Here is a 20,005-nt window from a genome sequence, read left to right on the forward strand (position 1 = left end):
TCTTGCTGAACAGGCTGCATGGTTGGTTACGCACCTGAAAAGGAGTCGAATACGCCTACGCACGCCCTTAGCACGTTTTATCACGTATGCTAATTCTCGGTTGTTTGAAATCACTAATTGTCCAAATGACAGGAATAACGAGTTATAACAATTTCTTTGCTAACATAATAATTATACTCATGGTAATCATAATTTGCTGTCTTGAAGTTCGATGGCAGTTAGATGCTCCTTACTTTATTACCAACATCCAATAGTGATATCTAAGCATAGATATTTCATTGCATTCTTAGGACACGAGATGATGTAGATTCAATTGTCTTCGGTGATACAGAAATCGATGGTTCTTCGCCAAATCGTCAAGTAGTGACCTATCAAAGAGTGGTCACTCATCCATTTGTAAATGAAATTTCGATATTGAAGTTGGATTCGCCTGTGACTATCACAGATTACGTCCGCCCCGTGTGTCTTTCAAGTATCAGAAATGAATTCCAGGCTTATGACAACTGCTGGATTGCTGGCTGGGGCGAAATCAACGCATCTCGTAAGTATCAAATTGATTATTATAACATAACATAACATAACATAAATATAACATAACATAAATATAACATAACATAAATATAACATAACATAACATAACATAACATAACATAACATAACATAACATAACATAACATAACAACGGCGCTTAATATAGCGCAATACCAAAAATATGAACATTGCGCATTACAAACAAATACAAAAATAACAACAGCAAAATACATTAGAAAATATATGTTTTAAGACCCTTTTTGAAAGATTCAACTGTGAGAGAAGTCCGTAGGGTAGCCGGTAACTGGTTCCAGAGGGCAGGACCAGATTCACTACATGAAACATACTACAGGGTGTCCCAGAAAAAAATAACCGGGCTAATGAGTTTGAACGTAAGTCGAGAAATAGACATCAGAATCCAAATATCTAAAATTCAGCATGTAGCACATCTTATTCTGCATCTCATACGCAACTTTTGCTGGAATTGGTTGACTGATTGCGAAGAAATGAGCGATTACATAACGCATGTGTCAATTCACTTCGTTCCAAGTTTGAAAGAAAGATCATTCAACACACACAATCATACAATGAGCACTAGTTGTGTTTTGTTCGGTGAAATCCTTTTCGTTAGCAAACTTTAGAAAGCGGTTAGCGAGTATGAAAAACAACCCAGCCTGTTGATCAAACTTGGAATGAACTGCATTGATGCGCGCATTATGTAATCGTTAATGTCTTCGCAACCATTCAACCGAATCAAATGAAATTTTCGTATGTGATGCAGAATAAAATAGGCTATGCGCTACATTTTCAATGTTTTGATTCTGATGTCTATTTCTCGACTTGTGTTCAATTTTAATTTTTCTGGGACACTCTGTATACTGTTAATGTCGGCCTAGGCATAGGCATCGGAAGCAATCACAGTGACGCATGAACCCTTATGCCCGTTGTATTATCTTGTTGCATGGTTAGCCTCAGTGACAAAAGAAAAGTCGTCCAAATAAGTGAAAAGGTACAAGGGGTAACATTGTGAACCCACGGCGTGGCAGCAAATCTACAATTTTGTTTTCCTCTTTAATGATGGCTTTTTAATGCCCTTTTGTTTCAAATATTGCTGTTTAATTGACAAATACTTTCCCTACTTGTTTCTCATTATTTATTGTTGTTTTGATTGTTTTCATTAAAAGCTGAGTTTCCACAATTTCTGCAAGAAGCTCCATCGGGTGCAAGATCTAGAGGGGAATGTCCGTATCACCCAAGTATTCTGTGTGAACGTACTGGCCCCGATTCGGAACCACATGCATGCTCGGTAATATATATCATATTGTATTAGTTAGTGGATAGATTCTGAAATACATAGGCCTAAAGCACTGTTATTAGCATTTTGTTCAAAATGCAAACGACAGAATAATTGTAAAAAGGCAAGCGTAACATTAATTAAGTTGATAGGCGGTTGTCCTTAGACATTCGTATTTAGAATCTAGGATTATTAGCCTTAAAGGCTCATTAAGTGATCCCAGCGTAACTGTAACAAAATTAAAACTTTTTCACAAATTGCCTAAAAGTGAAGGATAAGTCATTCAAATAGTCATACGTATTTTGAAATGATCAATTTGGCAAAAACGAAGAAAACAACAGTATTTCATCATAAAAACTCATCATAACCAATTATTTAAAACAAATTATTGTTTTATTACTGCGCGCACAGTTTGCAACAACATCGACTACTATCTAGATGATGCTCAAATAAAACCAATAGACTATTTAAAGTCTATTATCATAGACAAAATACCTTGTTTATGATAGCAACAAAGGTGCCAAAACCTGAATTTTGTTGATTTTTACGATCGTCCCGATGGCAAATCACTGAATGGGCCTTTAACTTGTCCGATTGTAATCGGTGCATTGCATGATATGTGTCCGTCTGTGAAACTGTCAGTTTGGATTTTCTGTGATAGATTCTGCGAGAGAATCTTAGTCTGATGTCATTTTGTTTTAACAATTTAAAATTGTTTTCTTTTTTGTGGTGAGATTTTTTTTTCTTTTTCGGTCTTCCATTCCAGGACGATGTTGGAGCTCCTATGATGTGTCTTGGTGAAGATGACCGTTGGTATTTAATCGGACAATATTCAAGCTATATTGGTCAGTGTGGGAATAGCACAGCATTTTATAGTCGTACAGCCTATGTGAAGGCCTATATAACGAATGTCGTTAACCGTCTTGAAGGTATTTATTCAACTAGCGGTGGGTTTCATAGCATTTAAGACGCGTCAGTAAATCATTAAATTAAACCCGCTGCTACTGACGTGACACTGAAATACTTAATGTTTCTGAAATTAACGATGATGATGTTGGAAATTTGTCATGCAATGTTTACCTAGACGTTTAAACTACGGCTAGGTCTTAAAATCTAACTGTTTAGTCTAGCCGATTTCGGATAGACTCTTGTATTTCAGCAGTTTCTGCTTCTTAGTTCAACCAGAGGTCAAAAGGGGTAACATTTAAAGTTTGTCCAGTTCGTCCACAGCTCTTTTATGCCGAGGCCGATTTTGACCAAACTTGGTCACAAGCATCACTGTCCAAGATGTAATATGATATGTGACCAGTTCCGGGTCGCAGGGGTCAAAAACGTCATTTTCATTTAAAATGCTACTCTTTCCACAAATTTCATAGCACAGAGCTGGGACTTGCACACATGCATTGACCTTCACTGGTACAAAAAGTTCAACTCCGATTTGAGATCAAAGGTTATTTAGGGGTCACTTCCGGTCATTAACGAAATACTTTAAAAATGCTACTTCTCGCACAAATTTTAATTTTAATTTTAAAAGTAGTACAGAGTTGGGCCTTGCACACATGCATTTACCTTAACGGGCGCCATAAAAAATGAGGTAAAAGGTCATTAAGGGGTCATTTTCGGTTAAAATCTACATATCTTTCAAAATTCATATATGTTCATGTAACATATAGTATGTTGATGCCACTTGCACAGAAATGATCCTTATGAAATCTTGAACGTATAATTATACATTTCTTACCCCAAAGGTTAAAGTTTAGGGACAAAGATCAAATTCAAAGAATTGATAAAATCAAGCTCAAATTCAACAGGAATGATGCTTACAAAATTCTTAACATGTTCAAAATATTTATGACCTAGTTATCATCTAATTTGGGGTGTAGGGTCATTTTGGAGTCACTTCCGGTCATTCACAAAATACATTAAAATGCTATTTCTCGCTCAAATCAAGTAGAACAGAGTTTCGACTGCGTATACATTGACCTTAGCTGATACACAAAAGTTAAATCCTAATAGGAGTCAAAGGTCAGGAAGCAAAGTTACTTTTAACGCATAATCAACTATAATTATTTCAGATTGCAATGAGCCTGATATGATGTGTAACGATGGTGATACCTGTGTACTTGACGAAGAAATCTGTGATGGTCGGGAAATTTGCACCGATGGAGGAGATGAAATCGGCTGCCCTGGTAAAATAATTTTATAGTCATTGTATGAGATAACATTTGAAATATAATTCTAAAAGATTTTGTCATCACAAAAAGAAAAGGCACGAATTTTAACTAATTTTTTAAACTAGAAAAATGGCATTTTAAGTTTCACACTGCTTTGTAAATTTTAGTAACCTGTCTTACCGTAACACATGTATACTTGCTTTCAAGTAAGGGGCTCACTACCGCACTATACATAAGTTAGACCTATATTGTGCTGTAGAGGAGGCACGTAAAACTTTTCCTTATTTCGGCAATGATCGAGGTCCAATGCTCTTTAACCTTTTCCCAACCAAGATAGTTTGGATTCCACTATAACTAATACGGTGATTTTCTTTCTTCGCCTTTCAGTTTTGAGTTGTTTAAACGTCACGTGTTTCAATGGGGGAACTTGTCAAGATACTTCAGAAGGCTACCTCTGTTTATGTGCTGACGGTTCGTCTGGACAAAATTGTGAAATAGGTGGGTACGGAGACTGCATACGTCATTGATTGGTGTAAAAAATACAGATGCAGATCTGGACCGCAACCTATTTCCCACGAAGCATGTGTTGTGCTTCCTATATATACATATTAACAATGTCTCATACTATTTTCAACCATGATAGGTTGGAATGTGGTAGAAGGAAATTATGACTAGTTTAGATTCGCTGCGATGTTTCCCTACAAAGTCTGTAAAGCCGTGTGTGGGTAAAGGGATTACTGACATCCCAACGAAGACGGCGATTATCTTAGGTCTATGTTTTGGTTTGAAGAAAACATACTGAATTTAATTTCTAACATCTTTAGATGTAATTCATACTTCCAACCTCCCAATGTGCGATTAAAACTGGGTAGTGGAACAAATTAGGGGGCTTGATCCGGAGAAGTTCATCCGTGGGTCTCGTGTGCAGAAACTATACTTGTACATATACATGTTGTTCGTGATCAGTTTTGAGATGAGTAGGGTCATGATTAAAAAAAAAACCCGGGAAAACCATGTTTTTGCACCAATCTGATCCAGGTGCAGCAAAGCAACCCCACTGCTTCTGTAATGATCAATAATTACTGCCTATCCACTCACAGTACGACGGCAACTTTCGCATACGACCGTTAAAAGGTCAAATTTTACCGGTAAGGACTTTGGTGGACGACATTTGCCCCCGTGGGTATGAGGAATGATATTTTTCCCGCTGATTTTTAAACAACTTTTGACAGTTCATTACAGAAAATAAAAATCATCAATCGACTGTTAATACGTAAAAAATTACATGGATGTTGACTTTGTTTAACTTTTGATACCAAATTTACAAATCTGAAATGCCATCATCGCCGGAAGTCATTTTGATGTGTTCACTGCTTGGGTCACGGTAAGTAATGTTCTCGTCATGTTTACATTATTCAAGAGGTGTGAATTTGCCGTATAAAACAAAATAACAGTTAGAGAATAATAAAATATAAAACTATAATATGTTAATTTTATGTTGAGGTGAAATTTGTGAGCGGCGGACTCTCTTATTTGCAATAAATTGGAATTATAATCGAGGCTCCATGCGGACCTTCGTCGACATCGGTCAACGTAAAGGTTGCCGAATTCTGCGCCGTGTATGCACAGCGTACACTGAACTCCCCGACTGAAATACTCCCGGCGTACTATAAACAATCGAGAAAAATCGGTAGAACAGTGCTGATTTTGTGCAAATTAAACACATGTTCATTTCCATGTGTTAAATAGCGTCGGTGTTTTATGTTATCAAATTATTGTTAATTGAAATTAATTTTTTTTATAAAGTTTTGTCATGCATTTTTATTGCATGTCAATTTGTCATGATAAATTGACAACAAACAAAACGAAACATGCATGACATATTTACTGCTTTCCTTTCTGGAATGATCTCTGCAGTATTAATATTGGTCATCAGGGACAGGGCTGTCAACTCTCACGCATTGGCGTGCCGCGTGAGTCTCACGCACTGGGTCACTTTCTCGCGGTCTCACGCAGGTAGTATAATCTCACGCCTAGGTAATAAATCTCGCACAAAAAGCTGGAAAATGAGTATTACCTCACACATCAAACTCAAAGTAATATATTGTCCCTACCCCGCCCCCCCCCCCAATCAGCTGCCCAATCAATTTTAATTTACGCTTGAAGCTTTACGATGCCCAAAATCTTGAAAAAATCATTGATTTCAATGTGCTGTAGCTTTTACGGAACATTGTCATTGAAATCAAGAATTTTAATCAGGATTTTAGGCATCGTAAATCTCGATAAAATTGAAATTGAGAATTTTAATTGATTTTAATGTTCCATAGCTTTTATGCAAAGCTTTACGATGCCTGAAATCTTGATAAAATCCTTCATTTCAATGTGCCGTAGCTTTTATGGAACATTGAAATTGAGAATTTTATTGAGATTTTAGGCCTTGTAAAGCTTTACTAGGCCTAAAATCTCGATAAAATTGAAATTGAGAATTATAATTGATTTCAATTACCCGTAGCTTTTACAAAGCTTTACGATGCCTAAAATCTTGAAAAAATCATTGATTTCAATGTGACGTAGCTTTTACGGAACATTGAAATCAAGAATTTTAATCAGGATTTTGGGCATCGTAAAGTCTCGATAAAATTGAAATTGAGAATTTTAATTGATTTTAATGTTCCATAGCTTTTATGCAAAGCTTTACGATGCCTGAAATCTTGATAAAATCCTTCATTTCAATGTGCCATATCTTTTAAACGGAACATTGAAATTGAGAATTTTATTGAGATTTTAGGCCTTGTAAAGCTTTACTAGGCCTAAAATCTCGATAAAATTGAAATTGAGAATTATAATTGATTTCAATTACCCGTAGCTTTTACGCAAAGCTTTATGATGCCTAAAATCTTGAAAAATCATTGATTTTAATGTGCGTAGCTTTTACGGAACATTGAAATCAAGAATTTTAATCAGGATTTTAGGCATCTTAAAGCTTTACAAGGCCTAAAATCTCAGTAAAATTAATATTGAGAATTTGAATTGATTTCAATGTTCCGTAGCTTGTATGCAAATCTTTACCAGGCCTAAAATCTCAATAAAATCCTTCATTTCAATGTGTTGTAGCTTTTACGGAACATTAAAATTGAGAATTTTATCAAGATTTTAGGCCTCATAAAGCTTTACTAGGCCTAAAATTCAATAAAATTTAAATTGAGAATTTTACTTGATTTTAATGTTCGATGCTTTTATGCAAAGCTTTACGATGTCTAAAATCCTGATAAAACCCTTGATTTCAATGTGCGTAGCTTTTACAGAACATTGAAATCAAGTATTTTATCAAGATTTTAGGCCTGGTAAAGCTTTACAAGACCTAAAATCTCGTCAAAATTGAAATTGAGAATTTTAAATTGATTTTAATGTTCCGTAGCTTTTATGCAAAGCTTTATGAAGCCTAAAATCTTGATAAAATCCTTGATTTCAATGTTTTATTTGCTAAGCCTAAACTCTTGATATAATTGAAATTACAAATTTTATATAGATTTTAGGCCTCATAAAGCTTTACGAGAAAAACATGTTTGTTCTTGTAAAATGTTTCTCCATTTTAAGATATTATTTCTTGAATTTCCTCAACTAGGTGATAGCAGTGATGTCAACTTAAAGTGAATTGTACAGTTGTAGGCTCAGCAACTGCTTTCAGGAGATGTTAGTTGTGTGGCTTCCAAATCAGAATGATTATTGATGAACTCAACAATACAAAAGCGCTGGTATGTACAATGAGTAACTGCTTTATTGGGTGATAAAAGGATAAGGTCATATGGCTTAAAATGCGAATAAATGTATACCTCAATAAAATTGTCCAGAATGATTGATACCTCAAACAATGGTCCAGAATTAGTCATAGTTTTTGTAGCTACCTACTTACAGCTGGATTGTAGCTCTGCAAATCAACTACATGTACTATGTGAATTTTAACTAATGTACCATATTCCAATAAGCGCCCACCCAGGGTATATTCAATTTGCTAAAGGGTACCATTAATGTTGAAGTGACAGATAGATGTTGATAGTGAAATAGCTGGAGGACTACACATCCGGTGTAAACTTGCAATACATTTTCTACATCAGAAAAGCTACAAGAACGTCTCATGACCCTTTTATAACACTAGTGCACCTGCAGCTGTGAGAGCCCTGATGCTGTGTGAGAGCACTGGCATGATAGCGATACTGTTTGATGACCTAAGACCTCGGTGTAATTTCTTTCATGCTCCCCTCATCCGAAGGATTCCACCCAATAGGGCAAAGTTTAAATTTAGCCCCTACATGACCTTTGACCTCGGTTGACCTCAATTTTGTTTTGGGCATATATTCCCTTCATATCAAGGATTCCACCCACCAAGTTTGAGCCCGATAGGACAAAGTTTGAAATCCATGACCTTTGACCTCGGATGACCTCCATATAATGTTTTTCATGCTCCTCTCATCGAAGGATTCCACACACCAAGTTTGAGCCCGATCGGACAAAGTTTGAAACCCCTCCGTAATGACCTTTGACCTTGGTTGACCTCGATTTTATTTTGCGCATATATTCCCCTCCTATCAAGGAATCTATCCACCAAGTTTGGGCCCGATCGGACAAAATTAGAAATCCATGACCTTTGACCTTGACCTCCGATGACCTTCAAAACTACCCGATAAACAGCGCCCGCCCGGTACCCATCTATGTCCGAAATATTGGAGCGATGCATCAAGCGCGGTGAAACGCATTGCCGGACAGACACACAGAGCTCATTATTTTATTAGTACTAGTGCACCTGCGGCTGTGAGAGCCCAGATGCTGTGAGAGCACTGGCATAATAGTGATACTGTTTGACCCCAGATGACCTTTGAACTCGGATGACCTTGGTGCAATTTTTTTCATGCTCCCCTCAGTCATACGAAGGATTCCACCTATCAAGTTTAAGCCCAATAGGGCAAAGTTTAAATTAGCCCCTTCATGACCTTTGACCTCGGTTGACCTCAATTTCGTTTCAGCGCATATATTCCCCTTGTATCAAGGATTGCACCCACCAAGTTTGAACCCGATAGGACAAAGTTTGAAATCCATGACCTTTGACCTCGGATGACCTCCATATAATGTTTTTCATGCTCCCCTCATAATGAAGGTTTCGACCCACCAAGTTTGAGCCTGATCGGACAAAGTTTGAAATTTGACCCCCTCCGTAATGACCTTTGACCTCGCTTGACCTCGGTTTTATTTCGCGCATTATATTCCCCTCCTATCAAGGATCCCACCCACCAAGTTTGGGCCCGATCGGACAAAGTTTGAAATTTTGACCTTTGACCGCCGGTCAAAATGCTTTTCGTGTTACCTATCCATATCCGAAATATTGCATCGATGCGGCGGAACGCATAGCCGGACAGACAGATAGAGACCGCTTATTATTTTAGTATAGATTATTGGGGTATGGGCGCTTATTGGGGTATGGGCGCTTATTGGGGTATGGGCACTTATTGGGTTGTGGGCACTTATTGGGGTATGGGCGCTTACAGAATTCATTTCCAGCAAGTTTGGGCCCGATCGGACAAAGTTTGAAATTTAAGATTCATTTGCAGCAATGCATTCTGGGTAGACATTACAGTGCATTTCAAATTGGGCAGATAGCCAAAAGCTGGATGAAACATGTCCAGAGTTGCCCAGTACACATATTTGTATCCACTTGCTGCTGCTTTTGCTATCCAGTTGGGGTATTTTCCCCCCTAGATGACCTTTGACCTTGAGGGGCCCTTGAAAACCACCGGTCAACATGCTTTTCCGTTACCTATCCATATCCGAAATTGCGGCTCGATGCGTCGAAGCACGGCGGAACGCATAGCCGGACAGACAGACAGACAGACAGATAGATAGATAGACAGATAGATAGAGACCGCTTATTATTTTATTAGTATAGATAGATACGTAAATTCATCTCTAATAATCGCCCCTCACAAAAAATTAGGTAAACCCGGTAAAAAATAAGCACCCACCCAAAATGACTTCGTTAAGCGCCCTGGGTGCTTATTGGAATGAATACGGTACTGGATAAATCAATTGAGAATCGTAAAAGAATTCAAATTTATTGCCATCATTCCTTTTCACAACTGCAATCCCAGATTATTACAGAGCCCCCGAATAATCTTGGGGCCCGACATGGCCGACATACTATCCTTAACTTGGTAACTCGGGACCCATCTTGGTAACTTGGGGCACAGACTTAGTAACTTGGGGCCCACATGATAGTAACTTCACTTGAAGCCCGAGGTAGTATTTTAGTTTTTAGTGCTCTGATTTTGAAGCGCAGGCTCTAATTTATTGTCGGGGCCCAAGCTATTAAGTCAAGCCCCAAGATATTTTTTTTCCCTGTCATATTTAATTGATATTTTGGTTTATTTCTTTACAGATGAATTTTGAACTTCTACTGGCGGAACCACCTGCAGCAACAAGCTAATAAAGCAAGAGACAGATTGAGATGATGATACAGTGATGATGATGCTCCAATCACCTGTGCCATATATCATGTCAGCAATTCAACTAAGTTCAAGCGAATTAAACTTTGAGGGGAACATTATTGACAGAAAAAGACATCTTGTCAAAATGGCTGGTAGGGCCTACATGTAGGCCTACCTATCTATAGGCTTAGTGGACTAGCTGGTAGCCTAGCCATCACCTACTGTTAATTTGACAGTGAAACTCGTAATTTAAAATTATGATGTGTTTGTGGACTGCAATTAAGTCAAAAAATTAATACTGGACACAGTGGTAACTATGCAAGTTAAACAAAGGGCGAGTTTTAAGAAAAGTGAGTTAAAGAAAAGGCGAGTTACCACCCCCACAGAGATTAGATTTTTTTGTCAATTACCCAACACAAAGTAAGCTAAAGGCGAGTTACGACCAAGCTATCAAGTCCCATCGGTGAGTTACGACAAGGCCATTAAGTCCCACCGGCAAGTTACGACAACACCATCAAGTCCCACCGGCGAGTTATGACAACACTATCAAGTGATTCAAGTCCTGTTCACCAGTTGAGGTTCATAAAAGAAAAAAAAAATCCACTTTACTCTTTATCAGATTGTAATCTTAACTCGCCAACAGGTGGTGGCCGCATTGCATTCACTAAATTCAGTAAATTTTCATTGTCAACCGTGTAATTGAATGGGATTATTTTGAAATTTTAAAACGCTTGAAATATCACAAACAAATGGACCTATGTTAATAAGTAATATAAATACAAGCTAAAACCGTTGGGGTTCGATAATGAACCCCACAAAACTAACCAAGTGTATTGAAAATGCCATACGGCCGGGCGGTTTCACAAGTTGCCGGCTCGATCATGTCATCCACCACCTGCTCGCCAATGGGACTTGCTGTAAAAATCTTAACCCGCTGATAAGACTTGCCATAACTAACAACTTGCTGATGGGACTTGCCGTAAATTTTAATTCGCCGATTGGACTTGCCGTAACTTGTCTGCTGGACTTGGCATTAAATCTTAATTCGCAGGCACGACTTGCAGTAAAAATCTTAACTCACCGGTGAGACTTGCCCAAATTCTCAGCAGGGGTCACTCTTTAATCTCTGCAGGGGCCAGGGGGTAACTTATCTAACTCGCCATTTTCTCTCGCTCTAGCTCGCCCATTTTTCACTCGCCATTAATTTTAAGGCCAAAAAGATAATTGTTTGTTTTTCCTTCACAGCTTTGAAAGAGGAGGTGCGGGCGGGCGGATTTAAAACAAAAATTTAAAAAAATTGGAGTGTTCCTGGATAGATAGAGCCATTAGAAAGTAAAAATTATTACTCGGAATAAAAAGATTCTGAAACATGCATGGAACTTGCAAGAACAGGGTTTTCTTTTTTCGTCGCCTTATCATAACAACCAAAAGTGATAATGTAGCTAGTTTGTGAAGCAGGTTCTTGTATGTGAACCTTTAGGCAATAAAAATGATTCCCAAAATGTGCTTATGATTTGAAGTTATGTTTTGTGTGTTTTTGTTTTTGATAACATAATGGTGTAAAAACTACTTAGTTAGGGTTAAAGAAGCCATCCCATTTTTGGTTCAGCATGTTGAAGTTCCTTAGGGAATAGGTCAAGGTTGAGATTTTTGTCCATGTCAATTCTGTTCTGTCACATCAAAGTGAAGCATGTCAGTTCCTATGTTATGTGGAGTACTGGCCAGGCACTATGAAGTTTTGGATGAGAAAACAGACATTTTGATGATAAACAGCGAAAATGAAAATATTTTTTTTGGATGAGAAACAAATAATGTTTGTGGTGAGCTAAATTTACTGGGGATTATCAACTGTAGTGTCCCCAGTTTCAATGAGACAATAATAATAGACACACACTATGATGAGAAAATTTATCTCACCACAAATAGCAGTTTTTTCTTATCAAAAAAAAATTGAAAAAAAAGGAAGTTATAGACCCCAAACTTACTTGTTAAGGTTGGAAAGTGGAGAAATGCTGCTAAAAGCTCAGGCAGGAGATTTTTCAGCTGATCAGCTTTTTTGACTATCTTTGGTTCTCATCTTTTTCAAGCAAAGCCACTCTCATGCATGAAAGCTGGATAAAGTCTGTACATTTTTTTAAATTAATTAAAATTACTTTTGCTTCTATTGAACACCCAGGGACACATTGAATTAGTATGCATTGCTAGTATTTTTTTAGTACAATGTAGCAGTATTTCTCCAGTTTCCAACCTATAACAAGTAATTTAGGGTCCCGGTTTAGAGTCTATAACTTATTATTTTTTTTTTGGAGGGGGTTCACCTGTTACTGGAATTTTGACTCGGGTAGGCCAAGGGGGGCCAAGGACGGGACGGGCCGAGAGTACCGGAATTGGTGAGAGCCTTAACACATTTTGAAGTCACTGGCATTGCTTTTGTATGTAACGTTAAAAGTACTTGATGATAACAAAAAACCTGATAATACAAACCCGAAACCTGTGCCCCATAGATTCAGCGTTAAAGAGGTTCCACTTTACAAAGGTGCAGCTGCCGCAGCAGTGTTATGAAATAGGACCCTGGTTCCCGGGAATAATCACAGGTCCAGGAGCCGCTTTTTCCAACTGTGTGGCTCCTGGTCCAGACCTGCTTATTTCCAGGCTTGTAGGTGGGTGCTTATGGCATGGGCAATTAATGGAACAAATACGATATATATTAAGCCTACCCCACAGTATGTGTGTAGTTGTATACTCTTACAGTAATACTTGCAGTAAAATCTTACAGTAAAACTGTAAATACAGTACTGTTATCCTATGCAGACCCGTAACCAGGAGGGGCAGCCGCCCCCATGCCCAAAATGTCCCATTTGCTTGTGTAGAAAAAATGGGAAGGTCAAAAAAGGTCCAAATTTTGGGAAAAAAAGGTCCACATTTTCAAAATCGGCCTTTTTTTTGTTTTGGAAATGACCCAAAAAAATTGCCAAAATCTGTAAATAATTTGCAATTTGAGAAAATACAAAAAAATAATTTGTTCCTGAAATTTCAGAAATTTGGGTTGGCAGAGGAAAAATTTATTTTCCAATTTGTTCAAAATTTGGGTCGGTCGGGCCCGCAGAACAGGGTTTTCTTTTTTCGTCCCCTTACTGGCCTGTTCCTATGCCTATGGCTGTAAGTTGTAGAATTGGAGTCTTGCATACTTGACTTGATTCGCTTATTTGCGACTTGACACATTAATTCGACACAAAAAAGCGCTTAGACGTTGATCCAAGTCTCAACCTTTATAGGTTGTCACTGACCACTTCGGCCCATATCATTTCATAAACCATTTAACACAGGGCTTTACAGCTCCCTTGTTGCAGCTAAGAAGCACACACTAGACATTCCACAATTATCCTTCACAGCCAGGATCAGCTCCCCGAGTTTCGTATGGGTTTAATACAATGAGACAATTAGCAGTGAGTTCCTTGTCCATTGGAATTTCAAGCTACATGTAACCCAATTTTTAACACCAAAGTGTACTAACCACCGCCAGGATTTGAAACCGCAACCTCTTGCACTAGTCTAGCGCCTTATCGATTAACTTGACTGCTTCTGTCAAGCATTGTGTCAATTTATTATGAATGAGTTGTGTCAATTTACAGGCCCAATGCATGGAATTTAATACTGGTGCGGTGCTCGCAATATCTGATCAATTCGAGCGCAGCGTCTAACGTCGCGGGGTCCGCTTAGGCCCCCTTGTCATTTTCAGTGAGCATGTGCATATTTCACTGATCGCAATATTGAATCATGCACATAAAGTTAATTGTGTACATAAAGTTAATCGCGCACAGCATACACACGTACAAGGGCGGTTTGTCGGCACACTTGCGGTCAGGCAATCGCTTAAAATTATTGGCGCCACTACCGAACTTGGAAGAGAATCAATGTATAGTAAATTGCTGTGAACATAAAAAGCGTGCACTTTGTTAACACCGGCTACACCGCAGAAGTCATATACGCTCTCGATCATCAATGGTTTACTTCAAGCAAAATAATAGGGAGTTTGTAAATCTAGCATGTCTAGGCCTAAGGCCGCACTGAACAATCATTGACATTGTGCGTCCGCGGAGTTGGATGCATAAATTGTTCAGTGTGGCCTTATATGGCTTAGGCCTAGATGTTTGACAAACTCCTAGTTTGCCAGCCCATAAATAGATCTGCCCAAGTGCCCAATACACTTTAAAAGAATATTTAAATTATCACACCCAGTTTCAGTTCATGAATTTTCAGTAAGCTTAACGAGTGATGATCATTCACATGCCACAGACATGACAGACTGTGCAGAGAGGCATCAGCCCAGATCGTGTCCGAGCTTAGCTTTGGATCTCAATATCTTAATATCAAGTAGGCCTAAGCTTATTATACATGTTATACGGGCCAGGTAAAGAACCAGACCAGCAGCGACCGCCTCCAGCACAACACCCGTGGCCGTGTCCTGGGCAGCTCTGGGCCTGGCGAGCTCAATGACCAACCAGGCCGGGAATTTCCCGTCAGTCATAAAGATTATTAATTCCAACTTTGATTTCGAAATAGAAAATACGCCGATTATCGTCAGTGATTTGAAAAATATATAATTACAAGCATTTTATGTTAACGAATTCAAATTCATAAAAGAAAGGCAATATATTTAATTGTTTTTAATAATTGAAGGTAATATTATTGATCATGGCTGATTGTGCGTGTACGCATTACGCACAGCTCAGAAAAAACAACAAACTTAGGGTGTGAATTTGCCGTATAAAACAACCAATTTGTATAAGGTTAGGGATACAAATTTCATTTAGGAAGCGTCTAACACACGGGAAAATATCAACGGCGGCGAGCTCAGAAAAAAAGGTGTTTTGAAGGATTTTGTAAAACGCGTCGGTGAATGCGTAGTCAGAATTTTCAAATTTTACGGAGATTAAACCTTTTTTCTCCATCAAGTGAAAACATTTGATTTGCTTCAGTATAATGGAACTTCTAATCATATGTTTATCTCTTTAAAAAATATGTGAATTTGAATAAATAAAATTCTTTCATGGTAAAATAGCCAATGTTTTAGTGCGCGCTTCGGCACGAAAATACGGGCCCTTTAAATTAAAAAAATATGACGTCATTCAAAGGTCACGTACGGTAAAATAAACCGGAAGTAGATGAAGTTGCCGTCGTACTGCTCAAGGAATTTCTAAATACATGTTGAGGAATATTTAATTTCAATATCTGAATTACAGCCATAATGTTCGAAAATTTCCATTTTGTTATTCATTACCCAAAAGGCTGAGATAATGATAGTAATACCAGTCACAAATGGTTTGTGTCTATTTTAAGCTGAAATAACAAAGTGAAAGAAACCCCACCGAATATTTCGGCTTTTGACTAACACACGCGTCGCGTCACGTCACGTCACGTCACGTCACGTCGCGTCACGTCACGTCACGTTGATATCTTCTTAAAAGTTACAAACAAACCTTGACCTCTATCAAGCTGGGGGCATTGGGTGAATGCACCGAGGTGGGCCACATAACACCCCGCCCAACGAACTGCAATCCCCGAAATATGTCTTGAAACATTAAAGCGTCTTTAGGGGAAAATAAGTCCCCCCACTCCCCCGTGCAATGTTGAAACGTGCAAATGTGTTCAGCGTGTCTCCAAAGTGTCGCAACATTGAATGATGGGGGGTGGGGAAGGGAAAAGTGTTAATTGATGGCCCAGCTTTCTTCTAATTCCAAATATTGAACATTTTTATCCACATATAAAATACACTTTTGATTTCATTCAAGATGCCTAAAGCGTTTCAAGGACATTTTTCGGGGATTGTGGGTACCGTTGGGTCCCTCAATTCTCTGTTTTCAACTCCTATTTTATTTTTATTTGATAAAAACTTTCCGGAAACTTTTTTCCCTTCGCCACTTAGTTTGTATTTCTTTTGCCAATTGAGAATGCTTGACAACCACCTGTATTTACTGCCTTTTTGACAACCCGATCCAATCACCCAAAACAAGCCAGAACTCAACATGACCCTTGTTTGCACCCCAATCAATGTTTCGCTTAGCACATACCATGAACATGCACTAGGAACTTCCATTGAAAAGACCCGATATGAATGCATGGGATACGCGTGGCTATTTTTAAACTGTGGAAAATACCCCGGGCCGTATTCTCGCAAAGGGGCTAACACCCGTCCCAGGACACACCCCGGCCCCGCAGAACAAGAAATGCCTTTAAAAAAGACAATGCCTCCAAGATACCAGTGGGCACCTTTTGTTATTAGTTAAGGAGACACTTATAATGCTAGCTTTAAGGTAACGCTATTGGATATAGATTTTTGTCTGATTGAAATATGTGAGTCCATTCTCTCCTGATTACAAGACTGAAAATTTTATTTTAATCGGATATTCGGTTACCAAAATATATGGCCTGTCAAAATGGCGCGAAACCAAGAAGTTGGCAACAAATTTCTTTTATTTTTGTTATGCAATGATGTCAGGTAGGCCTTATTTTCTAATTATATATGCAAAAATTGTACAAAGTAGAATGTTCAGATCGGCTACAAAATAAGATATAAAACCCATGAATGCCTTTTTCCATGCAAATTTCCATTTGCATAATTAATTAGGGCCCTAATCAACTTTTCTAATAGGCCTAAGTGGCCCAAATTAATTATGCAAATTGAAATTTGCCAAAACGCAACCGTAATTTTGTAGTAGGTCTACAGTGTGTGTTCTACCCATGTAGGCTACCATGCCTCAGTAGGCCTACTATAGCTCTTTTAATTGTAGGCCTATCTGAAATCTTTACTTTGCATAATTCATACATGTAATTAGAAAATCATCTGGCAACTGGACTTGTCAAAATATAGAAAATAAAAAGAAAGTTGTTGCCAATTTTTTGTTTTGGGTTCGCACCATTTTGACAGGCCATATCTCAAGAACCGAATGTAATCTACAGGGCATAAGCTTTAACATATTATTTAAATAGCAAGAAAATCTAAATTTGTGCATTAGCCAATAGGACCACGGTCACCTAAAGCCATCTTGCAATCTTGCAGATAATTCTGATGTATGAAATAAGACCTTCAAACTTTCAGATATGAAGAGTTCCAGATGCAGGCAGCCGTTTCTGTTTTTTAAATGCATATATGCCCAAGTTGTATCAAGAGTCATTTCTCGTGGATTTTTTGACTGAAAATTACGATTGTAACGTTTCAGAGTAACAAATTTTCGTATCAGATTTTTTTCATGCTTGTTTATTATATTTTGTATTCAGGACTAAAATAATATTAATATTATTATATTTAGGGGGGTCTTTTTATAGGCCATTACTCTTTTGTATGTGTAATTGAAAAAAAAATTAAAAACATTATTGTTTTGTTTTGTTTCCTTCATTTGTGCTTTGTCTTGCATCGAAAGGGCCAATATCAACACCTTGTTTGTAAGAAGTATTGTGTGGGGAAAGATGATTATTTTATTTTTATTTTTATCTTAACAAACAAAAAGCAAATTTCTCAGTCAAAGTCTTGAAACGGTCATGGGTATGCATGCAAAAATATTGCAACAGTAGGCCTACTCAGTAGAACATAAAACACAACCACGCATGGGAATTTGGGAAGCAAATACTTTAAAACGAATTATTCCGAATTATATCAACGCAATAAAATTGCAATACGTTAGTACATGTATTTGAACAGCAATGCCCGGGCAGCAATGAAGCCGGCCATAGGCGCGGCTAGGCGTATCATACCATACATTGCAGTTCAAATGCATCGGATCATGATTGTGGCCTAGTCGAGCCTAGCATGCATGCCAGTCGGTCTGCTGACTCGCCGCGGCACAAAAATACCTCCAATTTTGCACAAAACAATCCATGATGTCAAATTATCATATCCAAAGTGTCGCCATGAACGTCAGCTTCAACTTCTCCAGCCAAAGTTTTTGCATTAATAATCAGGTTTCATGTAATCATGAAATTAAACCTTGTTTGATGTGTATTCCCATTGCCACAGCATAACGGTTTTCCAACTTGTCTTCAACGATAAAGCTGCTGATCACACCGAAGGCATTGAGGTGGTGTGGCTGCTGATGAGCGCTGAGGCTACAACCTATAATTAAAGACCGAATTTAAAAAAAAGACTAGTTTGCGTCTGACGTCATGACAAAGGCGCGCCGTGATTGGTTGCTGACCTGCGCAGTATGGCATTTTTGGTTTGGTTTACAGGACGGCATACGCAAGCTAGTCTTTTTAATTCGGTCTTCAATTATACAACATATGAGTTTGAAAATATTCTAATGCATAATTCATTAACTTGATAGACCCACGCCATTGGCACCACGTGCTATGTGTTTCTAGAATCCCTATAGAATAAGATTAATTTTAATGCTAATTTATTGCACATGCTGAGGAAGCGTGATTACCTTTTTGAACATTCGGAAATGGCGATAGGCGAATTTATGTATGGCGCAGAGAGGTGGGGGATATATATTGGGCTATCAATATTGGGCGGAAATTAGAGTACTTGTCAGAATATAAATTTGTATAATCGGCCTACATGCCGCGCAATGTGCGGCATTTTAGGTGTCAATTTCAAAGCAAACTACCTCCTGCGGAGGCAGAAAAACCCGCAGACGCCACGAAAAATGAACAACACAACCGCGCAATAACATGACCCAGCCCACCCCACTTGACATGGCCAAAGAGCCTCCCAGGCCTAAGGTTGACCCGTCTTCAAGAATACGACCTCAGAGTTTTCAATGGAAAATTCCATACAGCTGTGTTTGTTTTACTTGGTCACGTTGTTGCACACGTGTTTTCCATGGCCTGCTCTATTGCATATGATACACACATGCTGATATCGACAGCGAACGAACTTGCACCCGCTGGGCCTGTTGAAATCAAAACAAATCTTTGCCGGGGGTCCACTCTTGCAGTAGATGGGGCACTTGGGGTTCTTTTTAGACGGTATTGGGAGCCTCCGTGAGGGTAATTTGTGGAGTTTCCTGGGCCTGATTGAGTGGGATTTTTGAACCCAGAGAACCCATTAAATGGGGTCGGATTTGACATGAACATTACTGCAAGAGTGGACCCCCGGCAAAGATTTGTTTTGATTTCAACAGGCCCAGCGGGTGCAAGTTCGTTCGCTCATGAAGATATCAACGTGACGTGACGTGACGTGACGCGACGTGACGTGACGTGACGTGACGCGACGTGACGTGACGTGACGTGACGCGACGCGTGTGTTAGTCAAAAGCCAATATTTCGGCTGTTTAACATGGAGTTCTTTTGGGGGTTTAAAGCCATAATTATGACTTCATGTCCAAATTATTCTGTTGACCTACAAATGTAACATACCGTAGAATTCCGTCTAGAAGCATATATGCCTCTAAACGAGGTTTATTTTTAACGAAAGATATGAAAGGCCAATACCCTTCTCAAAAACATTGCAATAGATTGGTCTTACAAATATACATGTTTGTACAGCCGCCTTTATCAGTAATATAATTGTTCAAACTCCAAATAACGTT

At 38.5% G+C, this 20,005-nt stretch overlaps 1 protein-coding gene across 4 annotated transcripts in view; it reads left to right on the forward strand.

The window, feature by feature from the left end:
- LOC140165022 (uncharacterized) overlaps positions 1–20,005 on the forward strand; it is a 113,175-nt gene that overhangs the window by 8,622 nt on the left and 84,548 nt on the right. For all 4 annotated transcript variants that reach the window (XM_072188436.1, XM_072188435.1, XM_072188433.1 and 1 more), the window contains exons 4-8: positions 291–541; positions 1,716–1,837; positions 2,592–2,754; positions 3,901–4,014; positions 4,387–4,497. In XM_072188436.1, the coding sequence (XP_072044537.1) occupies positions 291–541; positions 1,716–1,837; positions 2,592–2,754; positions 3,901–4,014; positions 4,387–4,497 (761 nt within the window). The remainder of the gene's footprint in view (positions 1–290; positions 542–1,715; positions 1,838–2,591; positions 2,755–3,900; positions 4,015–4,386; positions 4,498–20,005) is intronic.

This window comes from Amphiura filiformis, chromosome 11 (genome assembly GCF_039555335.1).
Source record: "Amphiura filiformis chromosome 11, Afil_fr2py, whole genome shotgun sequence".
In the NCBI taxonomy this organism is placed as follows: domain Eukaryota; kingdom Metazoa; phylum Echinodermata; class Ophiuroidea; order Amphilepidida; family Amphiuridae; genus Amphiura; species Amphiura filiformis.